Consider the following 27859-nt stretch of genomic DNA (forward strand, 5'->3'; position numbering starts at 1 on the left):
ACGATGTTGTAAAATGCTTCAGGAAGTGGTTTTAATTAAGATATAAGATGTTCAGATTTAAGAGTATTCAAGTCTTTTCTAAAGCTATTCCTGTCTTGAGCCTGGTCTCTCAGGCTGACCTGCTGATACACTGATTTACTGCGCTGTATTAAGTCCACCAGTAACTTCATGTTTTGACTCTTAATGGTTCTAACTTGTTAATTTTAAAAGAACATTCTAAAAGGAGGACCAAAAATCCAAATCCGTCACTGGTTTATAAGAATCCCACTAGTTTTATCAGCTGATTTATCAATGAGTAATGCTTCACAGCCAGCAAGACTGCAGAAGCTATTCTTTTTTTTGATGCATCATATCTAAGCTATTATGCTCTGCATTAGCGTCACACGAGTGTCAAAAACGCAAATACACATTCTATACCTACCACAAGCTTAGCATAAACTCAGCTTTAGAGAAGAAAAGATAAATGCAATGAAGGCTTAATATTGCCTAACTCACAGCACAGCAAAGCTTCAGCAATATTTTTGGCTTGTTAATTCTGTAATATTAATCACTTCTGGGGAGGCTTCCAAAAGGACTTAAGTGTGATGCCCTCCCTGTTGAAGAGACTGGGTGACAACTCTTCCCTCATATGCTTTCTTTTAAGAAGTTTTTTGAATTTAGTTTCTTGAACTTAGTATGTTGAGAAGATTTTGCTTGCATGTTTTACAACCGTAGAATACTTTGGTTGGAAAGGATCATCTAATTCCAACCCCCCTCCCAAGGGCCAGGACACCTTTTAGAACAGTTTCCTAAACATCAAGCCAGTAATTCCCTAAATCCTTGCCAAGAACAAAAGACATTTTAAAGATGAATATTGCTGTCTGGCATAGAAGATGATCTTGTTTTTCTGATATAGGAAAAGCAGGAAAACGTGTTTTCTCTAGACACGTCCCTCAACTTAAGGCCTAAAACAAGTTAAGGTTGTACCTTTTTACTTATCTTTTTAAATAATGAAAAGGTGAAAGGCAAATTCAAGGTTTTGGAAGCTGAGCTTTAGTGCTTCCACCTGAAAACAAGATTTGAAAACCTGACTCCAAGTACAGCACAATTCCAAGAGGTTCTGGAAGTCGCCTAGCAAATATAAGGGAGTGATTCTGAAAGAGCAAGAATTTTCACATTTACTCTCACAGAACAATTAGGAAATACTTTAAGCCAATATAATTTTTAGTTCAGAACTCAGTCTTTCCTCCATAAAACTCTTAATGATGCTCTTCATTGACTCAACAAGCTAGAGAAACTGTGTTGTATCATGTTTAGCTGTGAAGCTGTTTAAAATCACCTTTCCGCTGAAAATTTGATGTAGGACCTTTTCTTTGACAAAATTCGTGTGATCACAAACTGTCAAAGAATATTTCATTCTAGATACTTTAATTCTAGATACAAGGGAGGTTCTAAGGGAGGTTCTTTCTGCCTCACTGAGCACATGGCTAAACACAACCAACAATAATGGTCTACAAAAACAGCATTAACAGTGGCAGTGATTGTGAGGCTCTGAATCAGTAAAAGGACTTGTGCCAACTCTCCTGCTATGTTCTTACCCGTCATTCCACTGGTCACTTGCTGCCTCTTCCGCTACCAAGATATCATACTCTTCAGCAGCATACTTCTCCCAGTCAGACAACTCTTGACTTTCGCCTTCACCATCCTAAACAATCACATTGCAAGTTATACAAAGCTGTATTAATCATTAAGCACGTAGCTAAAGAGACTTTTACAGCTTCAAACTCACCCGCAACATAGAAAATTGATCTTTCTGTTCATGGTCGAGGTATTTTTCAATGTTGAAAAAAGTATCAAAAAACACATTCGTCAACTTGCATCTCTTCAAATCATGCAGAGTAATTTTTCCTGTAAACAAGATTAAGAGAGAGGATAATTATAACTCTAAATATCTTTTGCCAAAAACTTTTGAATAATATTCTTTCTTAAATCATCATCATGCTCAAGATCATTTGCTACTGATGCTCAATGCAATAGCAGAGGACTGAAAAGATGAAATACCTACCTAGAAAAGTGTCCTTCAAAACAGACAAAACCTTTAAGTACTTCAGATTTTTTTTCTGTGTTTTAGCTATCACCCTAGTGAAGCACTTCCTATTGAAGAAGTCTACCATATGCAGTCTACCATACCTAGACTTAAAGATCATTTAAGCCAATTGTCCAAACTTCCTATGAGACAGAAGCCTTCACAGAGCTAGCCATTCCTTCCTAAGAAGTGTTTGGGTAGCAGGTAGGAATCTCCTCTTTCAGCATCCCTTTCTCTTCCCTGAATGAAGGAGATTCCCCCTTTCTTTTTGCCTAAGTTATTCTGCATTATACAAGTGAAGGTAATCCATCTCACTAAGCTCCTTTAACTCCTACTTGAAAAATAATTTCTATTTGGCCCAAAAATTCCAGCATCTATTTGAGACCTAAGCATGTGACTGTGCTTCATATGAGTGAATTTTCCATAAAAGTAATTTGTCTCATTTGTCTAGGCTGACCAGTATTTATTGTTTGAGTGGAAGGCAAAACATTCAGAAGTATTTTATTTTATAAAGCGACCCTTCAAAAGCCCAAAACAATGGATCTGCTAAGTGTTATAAGTATTTGTTATGTTGCTCAGAAATGTTACCTTATTTCAAGGCTAAATATTAAGCTTCTGCAGAAAGACTCAGAAATGCCAGACATACAAGGAAAGACAGATGGCTGTCCTTACAGCTCTCCTTTATTAATTCACCTTATATACGGGCAGTCTTCTGTTGTCAAGGAGTAGCTAACTGCAGGTGTTATGGAAGAGCTCAAAAGCCAGACTTACAACAGTGTTTCCTCAGCAGAGCATCCCATCTTTAACAATGTATAACTCAAGGGCATCAGAGGGAAGCAGAGGTCTTTGAATCTGAATCCCATTTGGAAATGGTTGCCACACATCTGCCACCATCTGAGGAGCCCTCATGCATTCTGCCTGGCTTACAGCTGATGCTCCAGAACAACAAATCCCTCACGGCACCTGTGTCGTATCTGTCAGACTGGCACAGATGTCTGGTGTATCAGGTCATCTCAAGTGGCAGCATCTCTCCACAACCAAGCAACTGATTTGAGTCCTAGTTATATAAGCTCCCAATTTAAGTTAGACGCCTATATTTGGTTCACTGATTTGCTCTCCAATTTCCATTTACTGCAATGGGAGCTTCACTACCTACTGCTCATGCAGACACCCACACTGTCTCTCAAAGACCAACAGGAACAGAATGAAATTGAAATTGCTAGATCTACATCTGTACAAATTCATGAATGTGGGTTTTGGTACAAAGCATCCTTTGCAAATTGTATCACAGTGCAGCTACACGTTATATGAAGTTACCTTTTTGTTTCAAATCTACCAACTGAAGTATCAATTGCTGAGGCTGGGTTGTGTTAGAAAAGTGGATGAATCTTTTTAGTAATCCATCTTTTTAGCAAAAACTGTGTGACATGGAAAACAAATAGCTCTTTATGAGTAGCTTTTATTTTTGTTGTCCCAAATAACTCTTCTCTTGGTTGAGACCTTTCACAGCCTCCTTTCACCAGTTCATCATATGGATCAGACACGCCAATCTTGTTTCATTTCAAATGCAGAACTGAGGCACCATCAAAAACATCTGCCTTTCAGAAGCACAACATACAAGACTGGAAGGACACCTTAAGTCTGGGATGTTACTGTAGGCAAGCATATAACAAATGATTTCTTCAGAGTTTATTTCACTTCTTTAGTTCTCCCTGACCCCCCTTGCATTACACGTGAATGTTGATGCAGGACTCCATTCCACTGATATCTAGGACTAGGCTTCCAGCCAGAACATAATTATTACAACTTTTTCTTTCACGTTTCTAAAGACAGATGATAAATTAGCGTTTTTACCTAGCAAATTCGTTTCAACTTGGTTGAAATAACATGCTTTTATTTCTTTAAAACTAGTTTTGAGCTATTTCAGTTCCTCTGGCATGTGAAATTTATCTCCATAAAAGATAAGTGTCTTTCTTTCAACAGAGCTAAGTTAATACTGGAAAGAAGGTGGGCAATAGGCAAGACTACATATTTTTATACACTAGCCATAATTTTATGAACAGTAAACAGAGCCACCCTCTTACACACTACTGAAGTGATACTTGAAATTCAAGTAGGCAACTCAGTGCTTCATCTACAGGAGTGCATAACTGTGAGACACTAGCACAACATATTTGATAGACAAAAGAATAAGCATTCAACAATTTCCTTTTACCATAAAAAACAGACAGTAGTATAAGAGTTAGAGGTTATTATTCCTATCAAACACTTCAAGTGCAAATATGCAAGTTCTACATTTGTTGCAATGCAGACTCTGTACAAGAATAGCAATTAGTGCATAAGCCAAGTCCTTTTACACACTGAAGTTCACATTAAAAAGCCTAGCCATAATAAGGATTATTAGCGTTAACTATAAAGGAGTGTTCAGACATTAAATTCAGATGCAGGTTGACCTCAGTTGTCCTGAGTTCAAGAAGTCCCTGAAGACCAATCCACTGCTGATAGAACAGTTTTATCAAACTCAAGACAAATAGCAGAAACAGCAGAGGTAGAGGCCATGAACATGCAGGATGTCACTTTAACACTGCAGTAATATGTTTACCAAAGCATATAAAACACTTATAGTACAGAGCAGCACAGAACAGCAATTAAGAAATGAGCTCATGCTCCATCATAATTTTTTTTTTTTTTTCTTTTTCCAGGCATAAAATGTAAGCTCGGTTTTGATCAGCTAAAGATCACATGTCAAATGCAGGAAGGTAGAATGCAGGCCTATTGAAGGTTCAAATGAATGTAGAAAATGGCCAACAACTATGGATGGTTTAAAATTCAGCTACCTCTAAGACCATTGTCATGAATTTCACAGAATCACAGAATTTCTAGGTTGGAAGAGACCTGAAGATCGAGTCCAAGATGATCTCGGACTAATGGGACTAACAATGATCTTGGACTAATTTCCTGATGGGAGTTTAGGCCTGTAACCTAAAAGAAGTCTGATAATAATGATCTATAGACACAAACACCATTTAGAAATTGCTCAATCTGAAGGAATCTCATTTAACTGAGTTGTGGAATAGGTAAGCAGCAAGTCAGTGGAACAGTCAGGAGCATTTCTTGAGGGCATCACCTCAGGCAGCAGGAAAGATTTTATATGAGACAAATTTGGGCTTGTAGCCATGTTTAAGAGTTCATGGAATTTTAAAGCAGTATATTGTGTATTCAATTTTAGTGTGGAAATGAATGCCTGCCTGTCCTTGGAAGACCATTCAATTAATAAACACTAATAGGCTTTAGAGATGACCACCAAATAAAGGTTTATTCTGGGTATAACCAACTGATTGCTCCTAGGGGTAACACTAACTCCTAGCCCAGAGAAGCAGAAGTTAAAGAATGGAAAAGGATTTCATTACCTTCATATTGTGGCTTCACGAGATCCAGCATCTGGCACAAACAGTCTTCAAATGGCAAAGGTTCTATGGCCATGTTATCTAATTTTTGGCACTGCTCTTCATAAAAGTACTCCAATTCATACATAGACAAAACACCATCCCCATCAAGATCCATGCAGCGAAACCAGTATTCAATGCTGAAATTATGTATTTAATAACAAAGAACTGTTTACGCAAACAGTTTTAAGAATTTATGATGCTTGTTTTAAAGGCTATACTACTTACAGATTTAAAACTTAAGACTACATTCTGTAATACCATAGGAAGTCATTAGACAAGAAACACCTATTGTGATAAAAGCTTCTGGTAGTTGCCCTACCACACAACATTTGCATTTGAAAACACACTGTAATTGTGAGGGGTAAAAAAGGAAAGGACTAGAACATATAACTTTACATAAAAAAATAATCAAGGGAGCCAATGGAAAATGAAATTGTGCATCAGAACTAAGTTCTTTTTTCAAATTGAACAAGCCAATAATGCAATAAAATCAAGCAATAAGTTTGTGAATGTTCTATAGCTAGTGCTAACTGTATGGCTCCCCAAAGCCACCAGCATCAAGAAACACCTGTGGTTTCCTTTTATGTTCTTGTCAATAACAAGCAACATATGAATAATAACATGTAGTTAGCTTGTTAGTAACCACTGAAACAGATCTTTATACCAGCAACAATAGAACAACACTAAAAAAGATAACAATGATTCAACTAACTGAGCCAGTTTCCCCAGTCAATTTTTATAGTTAGTCTCTTCTAAAGTTCTATCTGAGCAACAGAAATCTCCCCTTTTTAGGACTGGAAAACCAATAAAGCCAGTCTATTTCTGCTAAAACAAATTCACTCTTACCTAGTTGGTGTCTTCTTGTCTTCTTCAGATATCAAAAACCAGACAAAGTCAGCATAGCTTATTTTTCCATCTTTTTGTGCTTTTCTACCTCTTGACAGCCGATGTGGGAAAAAATATAGAGAATTTATTTTAAGACAGATGTTTTACTAGAATTAAGGAATATTTTCCCTTGGTGCTATTAACTACATTTATCTCCCAAAAGATGCAGTGTTTGAAGGAAACATGTCAGTGCCTACGGTCACTCAGGATAAGGGAGCTTGTGAACTCTGTTTCTACTGCAATGGATATTTAAAGAGGAAGGTAGTAGTTGGACAGCACTCTGTCTAGAAGAACCAAAAGTTTTACTTATCTTCCTCAGCTAGAAGTAGTGTTGGAATGCAAGTATAAAGATAGAAATGAAAAAAATAAAGTGTATGTGACAAGAACATAGTTATATCTGTTTCTACTCATACTACAGAACATAGCACCCAAATGTATTCTGAAGACAGTCAACCTCTCTAGCAAAGAGTTGGGTAGGCAGTTAATAGGCACGTTATATTTCATTCCCCCAAAAAATCCCCTTTTTTTTGCTGTTATCTTTAGGATATCTAGAAAGATACAATGTATGTTTTGTCTTGCCCAAAAAACTTGTGATGGAATGAACTCTAGACATGCCTGCCAATGTCTATACCGTTCATTTCAGCTTTTGTTATTTCAGTTTATTGGTAACTTTCTAGCTGCATATATCACAGATTCATTTTTGTAAATTTGTTATGCAAGTGTTCATTTTATTAGTAGTAGTTAAAAAGCCCAAATCCCTTTGAAAATTCTACAGGTTAGAGGGACAGAAAGACAATGCCAACATTTTTTCCTCCCTCATTCCCATCCCTGCTAAGCCGTATAATAGCAAACAATGAGTGTTCATATGGATAAAGAAGAGTAAAGATTAAAGAGTAAATCCAATCTTGGATTGAGCCAGAGATTCCATGAATACTCTCAAGTTTTAACAACAATATTAAGTACTGAAATTCAATGTTCTGTTTCAAATGAGGTCATTTTATCCTGGGAATAATCACACACAATTTAACCAGCAAGCATATAAGTATTAGATTGGATTTAGATCAGTATACAAAATAATTACCTTGTTACTGCTCCTGAGAAGATCCTCTCTATCATTCTACTTGATATTGCTGTGAAAGAAGGGTTTAAAGTTCTGTCAGTTGTGTACAAATTATTTTTGCTTTGTACTGTCTAGTTGAAGAGTTTATTGGAAACCTCACATAAACACACACCTGTAAGAAAGATCAACTCTAGCACTCATTAATCCCTTTGAGTTCTCTCAGAAAGGACGACTTAACAGTCTCCAGAGCAAAGCTAGAGCCGAACAACCACCTTTGAATTCAGACTTGATACAGGAATAGCAGCATAACAGAAGTAATGACTGGCTAATTAGTAAGACATCATTTACTAGTTCTAAGACAAGTAAACAATGTTTTCAAGTACCATTAGCTTGTGACCCTGCTTTTGGCAAAGGGCCAAAACAGAATTGCATATTAATGCATAATGAGCATATCTACTTGATTCTGACATGGGTCTATTTCTGACATGGTTGTGATTCATATTTCTATTTTGAAACAATTCCAGGGATTTTTAGATACATGTCTTAACTGAACACTACCCCTGTAAGGGACATGCAGAGCATAGAATCATAGAATCATAGAATATCCTGAGTTGGAAGGGACCCTTAAGGATCATCAAGTCCAACTCTTGACACCGCACAGGTCTACCCAAGTTCAGACCATGTGACTAAGTGCACAGTCCAATCTCTTCTTAAATTCAGTCAGGCTCGGTGCAGTGACCACTTCCCTGGGGAGCCTGTTCCAGTGTGCAACCACTCTCTCTGTGAAGAACCCCTTCCTGATGTCCAGCCTAAACTTCCCCTGCCTCAGCTTAACTCCATTCCCGCGGGTCCTGTCGCTGGTGTTAATGGAGAAAAGGTCTCCTGCCTCTCGACACCCCCTTACGAGGAAGTTGTAGACTGCGATGAGGTCTCCCCTCAGCCTCCTCTTCTCCAGGCTGAACAGGCCCAGTGCCCTCAGCCGTTCCTCATACGTCTTCCCCTCCAGGCCTTTCACCATCTTTGTCGCCCTCCTCTGGACACTCTCCAACAGTTTCATGTCCTTTTTATACTGTGCTGCCCAGAACTGCACACAGTACTCGAGGTGAGGCCGCACCAGCGCAGAGTAGAGCGGGACAATCACCTCCCTTGACCTACTAGCGATGCCGTGCTTGATGCACCCCAGGACACGGTTGGCCCTCCTGGCTGCCAGGGCACACTGCCGGCTCATATTCAACTTGTTGTCTACCACGACCCCCAGATCCCTCTCTTCTAGGCTGCTCTCCAGCGTCTCATCACCCAGTCTGTACGTGCAGCCAGGGTTTCCCCGTCCCAGGTGCAGGACCCGGCACTTGCTCTTATTGAACTTCATGCGGTTGGCGATCGCCCAGCTCTCCAACCTATCCAGATCCCTCTGCAAGGCCTTTCCACCCTCATTCAAGTCCACAACTCCTCCAAGTTTGGTGTCATCAGCAAACTTGCTCAAAATGCCTTCTATTCCTACATCCAGATCGTTTATAAAAATATTGAAAAGTACCGGCCCTAAAATGGAGCCTTGAGGGACCCCACTGGTGACCGCCCGCCAGCCTGACGCAGCCCCATTCACCATAACCCTTTGGGCCCTGCCCGTTAGCCAATTGCTCACCCATCGTATGATGTTTTTATTTAGCTGTATGCTGGACATTTTGTCCAGTAGGATCCTATGGGAAACCGTGTCAAAAGCCTTGCTGAAGTCCAAAAAAATCACATCAGCTGGTTTCCCTTGGTCTACCATACGGGTGATCTTATCATAAAAGGAAATCAGGTTAGTTAGGCAGGACCTACCCTTCACAAACCCATGCTGGCTGGGACCAATGACTGCTTTGTCCCCCAGGTGTGCCTCAATACGTTCGAGAACCATCTTCTCCATGATTTTACCAGGCACTGATGTGAGACTGACAGGCCTGTAATTGCTAGGGTCTTCTTTCTGACCCTTCTTGAAAATCGGCACAACATTTGCCAGCTTCCAGTCTACCGGGACCTCTCCAGACTCCCAGGATCGTTGAAAAATAATTGAGAGAGGTTCCGCGATGACGTCCGCCAGCTCCTTCAGCACCCGGGGATGAATCCCATCCGGACCCATGGACTTGTAGGGATCCAGGTGGAGTAGCAGATCCCGCACACGTTCAGGGTCGGTTGGGAGTTTGTCATCCCCACCGTCCCGGTCCTCCAGCTCGGGGCACCCTGGGTCCCGAAGCCCATCATCGGCATTGAAGACAGAGGCAAAGAAGGCGTTAAGCGTCTCTGCTTTGCCTATGTCATCGTCTGTGAGAAGACCTTCCCTGCCAAGGAGCGGCCCTATGTATTCTTTAGTTCTCCTTTTTCCATTCACATATCTAAAAAAAACCTTTTTATTTTCTCTCACAGACACAGCCAGCTTCAACTCTAGGTGTGCTTTAGCCACACGAATTTTCTTCCTACAGACACGAGCAGCATCCCTGTATTCTTTCCATGTCACCTGGCCCTCCTTCCAGTAGCGAAACACTCTCTGTTTCCGCCTAATCTCCATAAGAATGTTCCTGGTCAGCCACGCCGGCTACAACCCTATTCTCACAGAAGCAGAATTATTTCTGATTATTTTAGATCTCAATTCCTTTTTCAACACTGTAGAAATACTGATAATTCAGCCAAGTTGTTAACGATTCAAACTGGTCATCTGTTTTATATACTTTAGAAGATGCCACCACCACATTATTTCAGTAGGAATATTGGCCCCTACTAACATCTATCCGCAGAACTGTAGGATTGCCAATTTGTTTCAGACATATGCTGCTATCTTCCTATCTAATTTTGAAACACTGAAGTTGCTCAGTCTTTCCAACAATACCTAAATACTTCAGTACTTTCTTTCCATGTTCTTTCCACATGTTTGATCTAATTTTAAACCAGTGACAAGAAAGGAAGGGATTGATGAATGTAGATTTGTTTTTTACACAAAATAGAAGCTTTTATGACTAAATCTGTGTATCAGGTCCATTTTATGCTCTTATTTAGTCTAGGTCTCATCAGACAGCAACTGTTAAGCTTTAATCAATATTTCTAGGCTTAAAGGATACAAAAACAGTGCAAAATAAACTGCCTATGGCCTGATATCAGTTCTGCTTGCTTTCTTACACTGTACCTACTAAAGCAACCTCTCAAATGAAAAAAGCTTCCCTTCCTCGGTGTGCTAAAAGTATAGACTTCTGCAGGCAAGCTTTCAGAAGCTATCAGAATGCTTTTTGTTCCTTTTTAATGTAGCATCATATTCCTTAGTTACTTAGCATTTAAGTAAGCTTTCTAGTCCTGAAGAGGACAAAGATGACAATAGACACAGCAAACAGAACAAGAAAACACAGCAGTTCCATAAAAGCTACAAGAATATTTAAAATAGGTGCGAGTATACAAGACTACAGGATCTCAAAGTCGTTGTATGTTGTGAATGCAGAAGAGGTAAAGCCACTAAATGGTATTAAAACAAAATGTCCTGCAGCTGAGTCAACAAAACCTTAAAAAAAGCAAAGCAACAACGTATGTTTGCAAGAATCACAGAATAACAGAATCATTTAGGTTGGAAAAGACCTCTGAGATCATCTGGTCCAACCTTTAACTAGCACTGCCAAGCTGACTGTTAAACCATGTCACTAAGCACTACATCTACACATTTTTTGAAGACCTCTAGGGATGGCAACTCAACTACTTCCCTGGGCAGCCTGTTCCAATATTTCACAGCTCCTTCAGTAAAGACAACACTTTCAGTGAAGAAATTTCTCCTAATATTCAATTTAAACCTCCCCTGGCACAACTTGAGGTCATTTCCTCTTGTCTCCCCTTCTCCCCAGTCAAGCCTACAGACTTTCAAACTTATTTCCTCCTCTTCTTCACCACAGTCAGAATTCAAATTGAGGGTTTTCCTCAAATTAGGTATTGCTAGACACAAGATAGCATCAGAAATAACTTGCCCTACTTTATTTCCTGAGTCAGCAGGATCACCTACACCTACAGACTCATGAACGCTGTCCTTTGCGGCTAACCACTTCCTCAGGTGAAAGCTTACAGGTCATTTAACACATGTAAAGAAAGATGCTTCATTTGTCATACCATGATCATTATGTCGAGCTAAATCCTTCCGATCAATATAGAGGTCATGGTCTGTGTCCAGCTCCCAAAATTTGCAATAGATAACGTAGAAATGTTCATATGAGAAGTACTCTGTCAGCTGGTTAATATCAGCTTCCTCTTCCAATAATGCCACATTCTATTATCAGAAGGATAAGTAGAACACATTAAAGAATTTCTAAGACAGCTGCTGAGTGATCTGAGTTCTGATAACCAAACTAATTACTATTACCTAACAATATTTCAATGGATAAGTTTTTATCTTCAGAGACAGGGCACACCATGCAGAATGACAGCAAAGACTTAACAGAAAAGGTTGAAAGCTAATATGTCCATAGAAAAACGAAGACAGATTTCTGCTAATCAAATTTACACATAGACAGGTCTAGATAAAAGATGACATTTAAACATACTCTCCTGTATACGTATTAATGCAATTTAGTCCCACCAGTTTTGCAAAAAGAATAAATGCTTCTTACATTACTCCCTTAAACATTTAGTTAATACAGTTTTTAAACTTGTAGAAACATCTTGCAAAGTTTTAGATATTGTGTACCTGCAAAAAGTTGCTTTTCCTGAGCTCATTACAGGTTATTTTCCCAGACCAGGACCTATTTACTGTATAAAATATTCTCTGTATAACCTGTAAGAAAAAGAAAATGAAGAGGTCATCTTCAGTATGCTAACTAAGCACCCTCCTAGAAATTTGTGATCAAAGATAAGCCTTAGCTACATTACAGGACTCCATCTTTCCCCAAAACTGAAGGGCTTAGAAGTCTGTTCTTTCCATTACTTGCACTTTGATGCTTCTCCTATGTCATATTCCCAAGCTACTTCCATCTATATCTAATCTAGGTAACTCTTACTTTGATGCTGCAGAACCCATGCCCCACACAGTGAAGCTGCAGAATATTCACAAGCTATCCAGAATTCATCTATTGACAATTTCACTGCCTCCCAGTCTTCCAAAACTTTAGGATATCATCTGATAAACCCATTAATGTATCTCATGGCTTTGGATTTAAAGACCCATGTTTGCTATGAAAATTTTACTTCATAAATGAAGTGACAAACAAAAAGGGGACATGGATGCCATGACTTCTCAAGTCCACAAATACAACCAAACAACATCTAAAGGAACAATACTTCCTGCAGGTGGACAGACAATGCATCCCTCCCCCCCATTTCATTCTATTTAAAGTTAGATGGAAAAAACTGACACTACTACTAAAAATAGCACAAACTATTTCTAACTGAATAACAAAAAGCTAGCAAGAAATACACTGTTTTCTACGGCAAGAGTGATACTGGAACCAGAAGCAAATTCATTCAGTTAAGTATCCAACACTTCTACTTAAATCAGTTTCACTGGTGGATAATTTAGGTAAACTCATGCATTCAGCACAACCTGCTTAGCTTTAATTTACAAACATGAGCCTTTAAAACACAATTTCTCTTAGTTTTTAAGTAAAACATTTTTGAGGTGAATACTGAATTCAACCAGATAAACATTCTAGATAATTCATTCATCAATAATAAAGTAGACCAAAAAAATTTAAGATATTATCAACCGTAACTGCTTAACTGGAAATGGATTATACCTGCTGATTAGCAATGCACTAAATGTTGCATGCACAGCATTTTACTCACAACAGTAGTTATTAGCCAAGAAAGGCCATATTTTTAGGAATTCCTTCCTCTCCCAATAAAAACCTCTTTCAAACTAAAGACCTTTTCATTACCTCAGGTTTTAATTGAAGCATACCAATAGTTTAAAGACAACAACAATTTTGAAGTACAAACAGAAGAGTTTTGTTCATGATTCTTTAAAATAAAGCTTAAACTGTTGCATACAGTAAGCTCTGCAGCACACACTTTGAAAAAGAACAGCTGGCTCCCTAGATGTAGAAAGGAGAATAGACCAGCCTGCTTCTGAAACTTAATTAGCTCAATTCTAATTGTGAGTTTAGGGAAGGCCCATTTTTGGCTTATACTACAAAGCAATTTTTTCTAAAAAGGTTTTGCCTTAGCTTTGCAACTTAATCCATCTGCATGTCATTATCTCATCTGTTATACATTTAACTGGTCTAAAAATAAAAACAAAATTGAATGTTTGCTGGAGACAACTGGGAACAGGCATAAAAGACAGTTTTCTAAAGTGAATTGAAGCAGAGTACAAGCCAATTGTCAGAGAATTGCCTTCCTTACTAGGCTGCACAACGGTTTGTCATAAGGGAGAGGAAACTGTGGAGATTGCAATTTCAAGAATTCATAGTTAAGATGTACATACAACATACTTGCAGACTAAACGTAGTATCCCATTTGTCAGGACAAGTGTTTGTAATGTAATTCAGCTTTATCTTGAACATGTGCACCTAACCTTACCACTAGGCTGACCAACCAACCGATATCACTGCCTAGCAGACAGAATCAGTTGCTCCCATGGTTGAAGAATACTTAAACACCTGCTGCACTAAATAGATTTATGAAGCGTATGTATGCATACACATGCACACACACACATATATATACACACAAACTGGAAAAAAAATGGTTCATTTAACTGCTAACTGGAATTAGCATGAACAGAGATTAAATATTCAACTGCAACGCTTACAACACCCTTTAAACCTTCATGTAGCAAGATTAAGGCTATTTTGAATACAGGTGAATGCATAAGATCATAGAATCATAAAGGTTGGAAAATACCTCCAAGATCACCTGGTCCAGAATGCCTTACTTTATCTTCTAGAAAAGTCACCTATATTAGTAACAGTTTCTAGGACAGAATTTTAGAAGGCTGTATAGGTCAATTTACCACTAACAGTTACTCCATCCTGAAACAAGACAAGAAATAACAGCAGAGTCCTCTTGCCATTTTTTATCTGCAGAATGGCATTCCAAATATTCTTACTACATTATTAAAAATACTAGCTTCTTTTTTGGAATTTTGATTAAATGTGGATTTCTCTTGAAACTATACTAGGTGTTGTCAGTAAAGTGCTGCCAGCACTGGTTTACTCAATATTGCTAGCCCCAGACCTACTCAAATAAGCTGTTCATCCAAAGAAAAGTAACTGGAAGTGGCAGGATTTTTTCCTTCCTTCAGCAAGCTTTCATGATTTTAAGCAGAGCAGGCTTTGATACAAACCACAATCCATTAATCAAGAGAACTACTCTCACAGGCAGAACATTTCCTCTAGTCACATTTGGCAAGAAGGCTCCGGGAGCTCATGTAATGATTACAAAAAGAAGTAAAAACTAATACATCAGGACCTACTTGATAGGCTGGCAGTCTCTATAGGAAGGATAGGAGGAACCAAAACCAAACACTTCAAAAAGTCTTCCACATTTAGGTCTGGGTAAAACTATAAGCTGGATAAAATATGACCAACTCCACATGGTTTGTGTTGGTGAATATTTGTTAAACTAGTTTTCATATGCACAGAATGAATGGAATGTCATTTTGTGGAGTTTTCATCTTTTGAGACTTCAGCGGAATTGGGTATCTAGTCTACAGCTAAGAAAATATAATGTCACTGATTTTTCCCTTGTGTATGTAAAGAATACTTCAGTCATGTAACTGTATGAAGAAAGAAGTGAAGCTTTTTTTTTTGTATAAAAAACCTGCCTAGAAAGAAAAATCCCCAGAGAGAAAAATGGTAAGCAGCTTCAATATTAACATTACTTTATTAACATGTTTATGTTCAGCATCAAGTATAGGCTTTTCATTCAAAATTGCATTTAATTAATCGCAGAATAAGAGTGGGATTCTAATGACTACAGTCTAAACCCACAATCAAGTCAGTCTAAGATAACAGCACATTCTTTGTTCCAATGTTCATTACCTTATTGTACACTATTACAATTCAGTGTTTCTCTTCCGAATATTAAGTTCACCACTTTCTACTACAATGCTAAAATAAATCAGTTTTCTTTGTAATACTTCTAGTTAAGTAGAAATGAAGACTGACAGCATACTCAACTTTTTTTTTTTCTCCAAAGGACAAAGATGCTTATTGACTAACTTTAACCATTCTGATTTTTGTACTTAATTAACAAGAACAGATTTTCCAAATAAAAAACACTTACCGTGGTAATGTACCGAGAATGAAACTCAGATGCTTCTTTTAAAAATGATAGGCCAGGATGACTATTCACCACATCCTACAGAGAAAGGAATAACAATATCCTGAACAGTATTCATTAGTGACTGTATAAAATAAATAGCACAGATTAGCATATCTCCTTCCTTAAGCAAGAGGGTTCAAATTAACTAGAATAATTAATAACTTCATTTATAGCATGCTTCATGTAAACACTGATGACTTTAAGAATAATCTCTTAATAGCCATATAACCTGAAGGTTTCCTGTATTTTACATAGGCAGATTTTGAATAAACTAGCCAGATAAACACTGACTGTTGTAGCTTGTAATTGTGTCTGACGACACATTAAAAGTCAATTCAGGTTTTATAAATTTGTTCGCTGCTCTTTGAGAGAAATTGTATTACGTCTTGAATTCACAGGCCACTTTTCCTTTGCCCTCCAAAGGGCCTCCTTGACATAAGTAACTTCAACTGCTTTTCAAAATCCTAAAAATTCCTGATACAAGCTACTCCTGCAAACAATTTCAAATCCATACATCTTACTGCAGATTTAAAAATATATATATATATAACCAGCCATAAAATGATTAACTTTAAAAGAAGTCACTAGCACTCAGTGGACAACACAAAGTGAGCTACACAAAGTATTAATAAACTTTAATGAAGACCATGAAAACATGTTTAGCTAAAAAACTCTGCAAGCTCATAACTTTGTTTTGTTTTCTAGAACTAGTTTCAGTTGCAATTTACTTGTAAAAAAGGAATGAAGTCTTCTTGCACCAAATAGTTGCATCCAGGGTTCATTAGAAGATGAACAAACTTTGCAGCATCATCATAGCAGGTCTGAAGTATTCTGAAATGTAAAGATATGCATTTACTACCATACACAGAAAATTGCTCCTATGATACCCATACAAATTAGCATGAACAAGTCTTACAGAACTGCAACCACAACATTTAATTCAAAAGATAATTAATCACACATTGCAAAGTTCCCTCTAAGGGAAGTTAAAGCACGATAGTCTTGTACATTTACATTTGAGGAGGGGTACTCAAAGTAATTGCTTATATGAAAGGATATTTTCAAGTTAGAACTAGGAAACTAAAGAGAAAGTAAAAAGAGAAAGCATTTGTCCAGAAATGACATCTGCAAATTAGTGCCGTGGTTTTTGCTTTTCCCATCAATAGCCAGTCATTTATCACAAGCATTGAAAAATCTTTAAGTGTAATATAGAGTTGTTTGCTTGTTTTAAAGGAATGATCTACTTACATTGTCCTAGGTAAAAGTTTACTGACAATGGTTATGGTAGTGTTTTCTTCCCCTTTACAAGCTCATTCAGAACTTAGACTACCACATTTCATTTAAAAATACCATCTCTCTGAAAAAGTGATCTACTTACTTCCTCCACATTGCAACAAACTTATGAACTGACACGTATCCTGTTCGTTCTCCTCCAGCACAATAAAACAGAGGACCTTTCCAGTAAAGTGGGCATTCACAAGCCTATAATTAAAGTATACATCAAGTCAATTCATTGACAAGACTGCTTATCTGAGGGTTACTCCCTCTTAAGTCTTTCAAAAAATTAAATTTTACAGGTGTTAAGGAAAAACATTGAGGGAACATAATGGGAAAAACCTTTTTGTAACATTGCATGTATCTGTAGGGGATTAGAAGCATTACTGAAACCATGGTAAGCACAGATTTATTTTATTTTATTTTATTTTATTTTATTTTTATTTTGTTTCTGAAACTAGCTACACCCTCCAAACCAGCTAATTTAAAGCAACTGCTTTAGGCCAAAATTCAGAAGTGGAAAGTAAAACAAAGCAACTTGCAGCATTCCTAATAGATGAATGCAGTCACATGTCTGGTCTGTCCACCCTCCAAGCAGCTGAGCAGAGCCCTTGCTATTGGGCTGGATATGTTTAAATTGAGCTCCAGGCAGCACAAATAGTTACACAACTTCTGGACCACAGCCAGTTTACGTTTATCTGGCTCGGAGGATAGCTCAAGTCATCTGCATCATTGCATATACATGCACATCTTTCCCACTTTTGGTAGCAGGCTGCCCTGTCCTGTCCAGCAGCACTTCACAGTAACCAGCAGGTACTCCTCCACACCTTGAGTGTTCCCATGCAGAAGCAGAGCTGTAGCTGTGTCTGCTCCAAGCTTCCCCAATCCTCACTGCAAAGTGCTGCTCTCTTGCCTGACACTGACTATGCCTTGGAGTCGTCAGATGTGCCAACATCTGTGAGAAGCTCATTTGGATCTCAAAGAAGACTAAATATTACAAGATGTGCACAGTCACTGGCAGAAAAGGACAGTTATTTCTCATGCAGTAGTTTAGCCAGTACTTACAGAAGCGTTTCTGACAAATACCCTGCTCAGCCTGAGAGGCTTTTCCCTACCCTTCAGGAGGCTGCCTTTTATCACTGAGTTGTAGCTGACCGGACCCTTCCAGCTCACTTGCTGAAGCACCCCTTCTAGTTGGAAAGGAGCTGTTTAACAGCGTAGCAGTTAAACTCTTCTGGTGAGGTAGGCTAGGAGCAACTCAACCCCTAATCCTGCTCTGGAGAAGAGCCTGCTTCTATTCTTTTAGGCCCTAGACTTGAAATGCAAAGTGACAGGGATGAGAACCTAAGAGTCATGACCAAGACCATGACTTGCACTGATATTTCAAGCACTTATTAGAAATTTCAAATTTGATTTAACTAGCTTATTGTGTATGACAAAATTTACAAATAATTGTAGTTGCTTTGTAAGCCTAGTATTTTGTTACTCTATGGTAACTTTAAATTAACTCTTCACTACTGACTAAACAGTCATAATTTTAGTTTACCAAATGATTCTGTGTTTCAGCATCTTTACAATGGATGTTCATGACACTGCTTTAAGAAAAACAGCACTCTGTAGATTTTATACCAATTATATGAACATTTTCTACCATGTGACTAATTTTGTAGAGGTCTAAAAATCAAAGTGCTTACCAGGAGTGGCTTTTGTCTTAAGTCTATGGGTCAACAAAGAACACATTTTGTTTTCTATGGTTTGTTACATTTTCTAAGAATAACATAAATTTTAAGACGGACTTAACGCAAAGCTTTCCGCTCATAACTGTGCTATCAACATCAGCAGGTATGCTGTCTTACTAGCACTACCTTGCTGGAAATGAAAACCCGTAACGCAAGAAAACAAAGCACAATTCTTGTTTCCTTTCCATAGGTATATAGTATTGAAAGAAGCCAGCCAGCAAATTCTCACCTTTGCAACTTTCCCCATGTCGTCTAAAGTTGCCCTCTCATTCGGAAATTGAGAGAAAGTTCTCTCAATTTTGGCAATCACAGCATCTATATTCACTTTTTCCTTAGGACATCCTCGAGGAAAATAGAAAGTTGGAATGGTTTGACTAAGCGATGGTGGCAAAGTTTCTTCTTTCTTCGCCTGAACCTAAATAGATAAATATACATTTGACAGCCAGGTACAATGAAATCATGTATAATAGGCATCCTCAGATGACTTGATTCTCTTGGTATTATCTGTTACAACACACCTTCAAAAAGATTTCTGATGACAGGCTGAATGAGAGCGCATTGGAAAAATTCATGAGTATTTCCAAAAACTGTCATTTAGGAAGATTTCTGGTATGTTAAAATTTAATAAAAACAATTTCAGTCTTCAACCTATCAAGTTTCAAGATTAATATACCAGACAGCTTCTTGGAGACCTCTGAAATACTCAATTTTTTTCTTCTGAAACTGATAGCATAACATAACTTCTAGTTTAACAGACAGGTCATGAAAGAATCTGCTTTTGAAGTATTTCTAGTTTTACAGCTTCAAACTGTTGAAATAAGCATGACAGCTTTGTTGCGAACTACCGTCCTGTTAATAGAATTACAGAGAAGGTGCTTGGTGTTTTTGTTCCTAAAAAGCATTCAGTTTCATAAAGGAAGAAAGTGATTCTTAGTGGTTTTTTTTTGTTTGTTTGGTTTTGTTTTTTGGTACACTGTACACAATTATGGCATGAGTGCTTTGAAGTTTGTTTCTCAAGAAATTTCTGATATAGCACATTACTGAAAAATCAATGACCAGTAACAAGAGAAATTATTTAAACACATTTAGCCCAAGTAAAGACGAATTCACCTTGTACTTAGTGTCAAAAAAAAAAAAAAAAAAAGTCCAATAACACAGAGAAACCAAGATAGCAAGCAAGGCAAAAATAGAATTGTGGCAACTTAATGTTGGTGGTTAAACATGAAGTCTTTCATCCCAAGGCCACTACCCAAATGTAGAAACAATGTTTAATGCTATATGATGGCATATTGTAGTGTAAATATGCTCAAAATCCAGAATTACATCTCATTTCCAACCAGAGATTGAAGAAAAAAGCAACAAACCAAAGAACCCTCATTTTACTTCTTACCATCTTACAAAGGGCCTGTACAGAGACCCTTCCACATCTCAGTGAAAGAAAGAGGTACCTACTGAGAGCAGTTTTAAATTTTCTGGGTTCCAATCTAGGAGCCTTTGCTGGAATACTACACATGCTAAACCAGCCTGAATTAACCTTTCTTTCCCTTCCTTGACTTTGAGCCAGTGATCATGCTCCCAGCTGCAGAAATCCCTTAACTGAGTTACAACTCCTATTTCCTAGAGGAAAAAGTTACCTTGAAACGGACGCCTGGAGTCAGTTGCTGCCTATTATTTTCTAAGAAACCTATAAATTAGATTTTCTGACACCTCAACATTAGTTTAGGGGCTCAGCTAACAAGGCCTCAGTTTGTAAGAGAAGTGCCATGGGGTATCAAAAATCCCTTCCACCTGTAGACTCCAAAAACTTTGGGAAAGAACAAAGACAGCAACACTTTCACCTTCAAAGTAATATTACCATCAGCACTACAAATAACATATGTAATTGGGTTAATACCTTGTTTAGTTCTAGAAACCCAGTGCTACACATCAGCACTTTAGCAGGGCCCTAGCAGTTACCCTAGGCAGATCAAAGACCTGCTCCTCAGGCTGGTACCACACAAAAGCATGCTAGTTATAGCATGCTTTTGAGCACTGGCAGTCAAATGATCTTTTATTTAACAGAACCAAAGTCTTATGTTTGTTGCAAAGAGCAAAGTTACCTTATTTCCCCTTTCCCCAACTGCCCGGCCAGCTGCTCCCACACGAGTTGCTCCACTCACCACAGAGGAGCAGGCATTAACATGCTGGTGAGCGAGGCCCCAGCTGAGAGGACAGGTGGTGATTACAGACCACTGATGTGCCCTTCACATTTCAGGTAACACGAGGTAAAACAGTTATTCAAAAAAAAACTAGTACAGACAGACATGGCACTTCAAAATCAAGAGCTAAGAAAATTTTGAGCCTCAGATCAAAGGGAAAGTTTTCTTTTAAAAGGAAAAGTAGGGTCAGAGGGAAAACTGTATTGGAAAAGGTCCCAGGAGAAAGAGAATGCTAGCCACAGAGCTATTTCACCGCAAAGATTACTTCTCAGAAACTACTCATTTACTTCAGGTACCTCAGAGTACATAATAAATGATTTCCATTAGCCCAGGTCAAAAGTTGTTCTTAAGCGCCTGTAGCAATCTCAGTTCAGGATCTGTAGTAAAGTTACACCTACTAGAGTAGCTCTTCTTGGTGTTATTTAAGAGTTATGCAATAGAGGCTTTTTATTTTTCATCTTTGTCTGTCATAAAGATGTTCCAGATAGTGATCCTGAGGAAGAAGCAACAGATAAGCAACAGATTCAGAACTGAAGACAGGAAAAATCAATTTTCTTCACATATATATCTAAGGTAAGTGTTACATTTAGGCCTCATGTTGAATTCTGCATGCTTAGCATAAGAACATCTAATGTTTAATCTGTAAAACAGTAAATTTATTCAATTCAAGTACAGAATACAGACTCACTGTAAGACAAAACCCTTCTCCTTATCATGAAGGACGATACCTGTTTCTACATGCTGGTTCCTCAAATTGAGTGAGAGAAAAAAAAACAAAGATGTTTCATTCATGGAGCAGATCCTCTTGGGAGTCATCACGCGGCACTTGAAGGGCAAGCAGGCGATCAGGCCCAGTCAGCATGGGTTTATGGAAGGCAGGTCCTGCTTGACGAACCTGATCTCCTTCTATGACAAAGTGACGCGCTGGGGTGGACGAGGGAAAGGCTGTGGATGTGGTCTACCTTGACTTCAGCAAGGCTTTTGACACCGTCTCCCACAGCATTCTCCTCAAGAAACTGGCTGCTCTTGGCTTGGACTGGCGCACGCTTCGTTGGGTTAAAAACTGGCTGGATAGCCGGGCCCAAAGAGTCGTGGTAAATGGAGTCAAGTCCAGTTGGAGGCCAGTCACTAGTGGCGTCCCCCAGGGCTCGGTGCTGGGGCCGGTCCTCTTCAACATCTTCATCGATGATCTGGATGAGGGCATTGAGTGCACCCTCAGTAAGTTTGCAGATGACACCAAGTTAGGTGCGTGTGTCGATCTGCTCGAGGGTAGGAAGGCTCTGCAGGAGGATCTGGATAGGCTACACCGATGGGCTGAGGTCAACTGCATGAAGTTTAACAAGGCCAAGTGCCGGGTCCTGCACCTGGGGTGCAATAACCCCAAGCAGAGCTACAGGCTGGGAGATGAGTGGTTGGAGAGCTGCCAGGCTGAGAAGGACCTGGGAGTGATGGTGGACAGTCGGCTGAATATGAGCCAGCAGTGTGCTCAGGTGGCCAAGAAGGCCAACGGCATCCTGTCTTGTATCAGAAACAGCGTGACCAGCAGGGCTAGGGAGGTGATCGTCCCCCTGTACTCGGCTCTGGTGAGGCCGCACCTCGAGTACTGTGTTCAGTTTTGGGCCCCTCGCTACAAGAAGGACATCGAGGTGCTTGAGCGGGTCCAAAGAAGGGCGACGAAGCTGGTGAGGGGCCTGGAGAACAAGTCCTACGAGGAGCGGCTGAGGGAGCTGGGCTTGTTCAGCCTGGAGAAGAGGAGGCTCAGGGGTGCCCTTATCGCTCTCTACAGATACCTTAAAGGAAGCTGTAGAGAGGTGGGGGTTGGCCTGTTCTCCCACGTGCCTAGTGACAGGACGAGGGGGAACGGGATGAAGTTGCGCCAGGGGAGTTTTAGGTTAGATGTTAGGAAGAGCTTCTTTACTGAAAGGGTTGTGAGGCATTGGAACAGGCTGCCCAGGGAGGTGGTGGAGTCACCATCCCTGGAAGTCTTCAAAAGACGTTTAGATGTAGAGCTTAGGGATATGGTTTAGTGGGGACTGTTAGTGTTAGGTTAGAGGTTGGACTCGATGATCTTGAGGTCTCTTCCAACCTAGAAATTCTGTGATTCTGTGATTTGCTTCAGAAAATGTAAGACCTGCCCTTCTGATGGATTAATTTGGTGCTTACATACAGGCCTCTACTGACAATACCATCTTGGGTGCAATGCAAAGTGACCCTGAATATTCCCTGTGCTCTCCAGCAGCCGGCTCAGAGCACAGCTCTCCCACCATATCTGCTATGGGGACATTCTGAGCACACTGATGCTTCTTCAAGGCCACAAGCAACTTCCAGCTGGACAATCAGACTGCACTGTTAGCATCAGTCAACGCAGGGATAAAAGCCTGCACCAAAGAAAGAAACCGGTCATCCGAAACGAGCAGCTCAAACTAATGCACTACAGAGTTAGTATTACGCCTCCTCCCTCTCCTTGCCTTCCCAAGAAGGGCCAGGGATTCTTCTCTTCTCTTCTGTCAGCTTCAACTCTGCCGACAACTGAAAGGCCTCCAGTACAGCTGAGGCTCCACTCCTGTATGCACTTTAATGAGGGGATGTGTGACGGGCTCCAAGTGCCACTGCACTCTACAATTTCAGCTAGATCCTTCTGTGGATGCATGTGTTGTACAGCTGGTAAAGCGAATTGCTTTCAGGGCAGTCAAAATGCGTAATTGTGGGAGATTAAGCTCTTCTAAAATGAATTAAAACTAACCATGGGATTTCTTCCTTAATAAGAAATGGCAGAAGTCTGCTAGTGGCAAAACTTTGAATTGGAAGTCTGCAACAGCTGTTCATTACTCTTTTGACACAACTATGCCACTTCAGTGGTCAATTTAGTGTTTACAGAAACTGACCTACATTTTCTTAAACCCTTTAATACTAGTCTAGTACTGGCAAGCTAAACTGCCAAAAGAAACTTGCTTGGTAAGAGATGAGTTCCACTGAAACTTGGCAAGGCATAAAAAATAACATACTTGGAGTTAGGAATATTGACTGTATGAGCTCGTAAATAACTCATCCAAGCAGATGCGTGCTGAACTGTTAGGACTGAATGGTGCACTGGCCTTTGCAATACCTGTATGTAAAGTCCTTGACTTGTAATTGTATTGTAAGTTGCAACTGTAGTTTATGTTTTTTGCTAAAAGATGGAAAGTGATGGTTCCCTGAAAATTCCTTGTTTATAGAAACATCAACAAGTTTGTTAGATTTCTCTATGAAGAATTCATGAAAAACTCTTAACACATGATCAATTTTCATTTCCAAACTGATAAGGATTGTCCAGTTATCCAACACGTATTTGCCTTCACTTTTACAAAGGAAGCAGAAATGTATATCCCAGTGGGGTCATTGTTCAAAGGGCAGCTTTCTATTTTATTTTGCTGCTCTCTAGACCCTTTACCAACTGTTACCAGCGGATGGAAAGTAAATTATTAGAACTACAGTAGAGCAATATGGTAGTAATTGGTAGTAATTGAACACAGATTCCCCACCCCTCACCCCAACGAGAGAAGCTCAGTCTTGTTTTGCCTTCTTACATCTGCCAACAGATGAGTTACACTCAGCAGTGAACTTCTAAACAAAAATGAAGATACCTCATTTTAAAAGCACCACTGTGATTTTCCCTCTCCCCACTTAATGAATGAAAGAGTCCTCCAATGACAGGATGTCTTCCTGAAACACGAAGGAAGGGGGCATTTGCTCCCAGATATTTTAACACTGTACACTCAGTCAAGTCTATTTCCTTCTACAGGTAAGCACAGAACCTCACAGATGGGCTTCACATTCAAAGGCTAGTGAGTGAAACCTCACTTAAAAAGGACTTTGTGGAAAAATGAGCAAGGTAATTATGTTTATAAATGTAGTGTTTTATAGATATTTTGCTGATTAGGACAAACTCATTGAACTTAATTGTTATTTGCATTGTTTTAACATGACTACAGAAAAAGATAGCTTCATGTAAAACCTTTTATGCTTTCAAACATTTGACAGACACTAACACCTGTAATACCAGTTTCTCTGGAAACATTCAAAATGTGTTTTCAGAGACAGCATTCAGCTTTTGCTGTACTATTTACCATAAGCTGCCATAAAGACTTCCAGATTAGAAAAGTCAATGGAATATACATAATAGGGTCAAGACAATAGGACCTCCCTCCAAAAATTGTACTTTGCATTTACGTACAAGTGCACATTACATTGTGGCACACCATAATTCCAAACAAAGTGGCATTAACTACTGAAAAAATATTTTGTACTAAAAAAGATATTTTTCCCTCTCCAAAAGGTAAACGTTTGGTTCAACACCTGACTATTAAACTAGTGATGTTACCAAAAAAAAACACAGAAGAATGTTGCAATACTTTTCAAGCGTGCTATGCATAAATGATTCTAGTTCTTCCACTGGCTGAGTCCTTTGCTCTTGCATATCACATTTTATGCAAATATTACCTGGGTATATCAAAGTGCGTAACAAGCTAAAAGCTATTCAGCAGAGGTATACAGTTTGGTTCTTTAAAGTCTGACGTCCCTGCAAACACCCACTTAGAGATACTTTGAGTCACCCACCAGGAAAACCAGATGCTGCATGAAGTTCCCTTCTTCAACTAATAAAGCAGAAAAAAGTTAAAATGGAGACCCAAGAGACAGTAGGGTGGTAGTAGAGAGACATAAATGCAGTTTAGCACATGAACTTGAAAGTTCTATACAAAACAAGAAATATTGCAGCATAAACTTAAAGATTTAATTACTGCATTCTGTAGGAATATACTGAATTTTATGCCCTATTGTCTATCAAAGGTGCATGTTACTTGCAAATCTAAGAAAATGTGACCAGTAAGCAGGTATAAAAGGAGTACCCAGTCAGCCTTCCTGCCTTCCCCCCACTTTTTTTTTTTATAGCCATTCAAGTCAGACCAATGAAGTCTCAAGTATTTCTGCTTTGAGTTACTATCTATTTGATTGTACAGAGAACGTCAACACTTCCTCTAGATAAATAAGTGGCATGGTAACTTTTATAAAACCTAACTCCTGAAAACACCAGGTTAAAGATTCATGCTACTAATACCTAGAAAATGATTCACTTACCTGCAAGGAAAAAATATTATTTTAGAAAATCTATTCCAAACTCCCAAATGTTTTGGCATGTTAAAGTTCTTTCAAAGATCTGCTTCAGAATAGGTAAGCAAGCTTAATTTTACAACTACCCTCAGGACAAGCCAAGAAAAACTTCTGTAACATAAGCTTGCTTGACCTTGTGGCAGACGTTCAGATTTCCAATTATCTAATTCAAAGAAATGATGTTTTTTCCTTGTTCTCTGTAAGCTCTTAGATATCTTCCTTCTAGCCAAACTAGAAAGACAGATTTATTACTGCAAGAGTTCACTGACTGCATCGTTTCCCATTCGGCTTCACATGCTTAACAAGAGCATCCTTTGACAATTTAAAGCTTTCAAAATTATTTTTCCAGACAGACTTTCTGTAAAATCTAGTTATTACCCTGAAAAATAGCTTGAAAACAGTAATTTAGTCTGAAAGCTTACTAACGAAGTTTCACAGCACAGCATAAGGCAAGCCAAACCAAAGTACACATGCATCTTCCCCCACTTCTGTATCTTGCTTGGGTTTACTGACCTTTGCGTCAGTACCAGTGGCAGTGCGGCAGCATGGGGAATTGCCCCAGGTCACCGAGGCAGCTGAAAAGCAACGTGAAACTACTTATTCTCATCCAGTCTCCCACAGTTGACTCCACTTAGAAGCAACATGGTTCTGGTGCTAACCTGAGGAAGGCTAGAGGAATATTCTGGCAATGCTGTTTGAAATAAGTTTACATTACCCTTAGAACTATGCTAAGACTGTGATTGATCTTGCCAAGCATAATCAGAAAGTTAAGACATGTGGTCAAGCTCAGAGACACACCTACAGAGAATGAACCTATGCCAATAACAGGTGCCAGGGTATACACGCACAAGTCCTCTGGCAACACATGCTTTTTCAGTCCCAGTTGCTTCCTATCCTTCAGTTATTATTTGGCAGCTGTTTTTGGATGTGCTATAGGAACTAATTATATCATACATGCTCTTCTTTCCTTTCCACAGTAAGAGATAAACATCTATTAATTTTAGCCCTGATAGTTTTTAAACTGGCTTGCTTTTGCTTTCAGCCTTAACTCAGATCAATTCTCTGATCCAGCTTGGCCTGTAGTCACTTAAAATTGGTGCTACAGAGTGGGAGGAAATGAGAAAAGGAATGCAGCTTTCCACAAAGTTCTAGCCATGTACTGTTAGAAGGAAAAAAGTACTTTAAAGTACACTGTTTCTGATTTTATACGTATCACTTCAATCGACACAAGGGAGCAGCTGTTCAGCAGCTCCCCCAAGTGCAGTCTGTATTTGCCTTAAAATTCTGCCCAGACAATTATGTTGGGTGTCTCCTGCTGGTGTGCCACATCATGCCTCGTCTCATTTTCACACACCACCTATCATTCTTATCTGACTTATACATGTTCTTGGCAGTTTACTCTCAAACCTGTTTCTGTACAAGAGTCTAAGGTCTCTTCGTCTTGTCATCTAGTGACAATGATAATCCCCAATTTTAAAACAACATTATTCTAGGTACCAAGCCGTATATCGCACTGTCACATTTTGGCAGAATTAACATGCCCTGGTGTTTCTGGAATCAGTAAAATGAAGTTTAAGGAAGACCCTCGACTTGCACTGCTACTCACAGAGGTATGGAATTACAGCTAGAGTTCCATGACCTAAATATATATATATATATTAATTTTCTTGCTACAAACATAAAAACAGCTCTAGGGATAGATAACCTTTCTCTTGGTGTTTGGTTCAACTCTGTCAGCCTCACTGTGTTCAGAGGTCAACAGTTCAGAGTGCAGA

At 39.1% G+C, this 27859-nt stretch overlaps 1 protein-coding gene across 4 annotated transcripts in view; it reads right to left on the reverse strand.

Moving 5' to 3' along the window:
• Positions 1–27859, reverse strand: part of PPP2R3B (protein phosphatase 2 regulatory subunit B''beta) — a 52884-nt gene that overhangs the window by 3165 nt on the left and 21860 nt on the right. For all 4 annotated transcript variants that reach the window (XM_068681681.1, XM_068681690.1, XM_068681672.1 and 1 more), the window contains 11 exons: positions 18968–19153; positions 17103–17206; positions 16453–16555; positions 15686–15760; positions 12150–12236; positions 11576–11732; positions 7481–7529; positions 6361–6450; positions 5476–5651; positions 1769–1887; positions 1578–1684 (listed from right to left, as the gene is read on the reverse strand). In XM_068681681.1, coding sequence (XP_068537782.1) covers positions 1578–1684; positions 1769–1887; positions 5476–5651; positions 6361–6450; positions 7481–7529; positions 11576–11732; positions 12150–12236; positions 15686–15760; positions 16453–16555; positions 17103–17206; positions 18968–19153 — 1253 coding nt within the window. The remainder of the gene's footprint in view (positions 1–1577; positions 1685–1768; positions 1888–5475; positions 5652–6360; positions 6451–7480; positions 7530–11575; positions 11733–12149; positions 12237–15685; positions 15761–16452; positions 16556–17102; positions 17207–18967; positions 19154–27859) is intronic.

This window comes from Anas acuta, chromosome 1 (genome assembly GCF_963932015.1).
Source record: "Anas acuta chromosome 1, bAnaAcu1.1, whole genome shotgun sequence".
Classification (NCBI taxonomy): domain Eukaryota; kingdom Metazoa; phylum Chordata; class Aves; order Anseriformes; family Anatidae; genus Anas; species Anas acuta.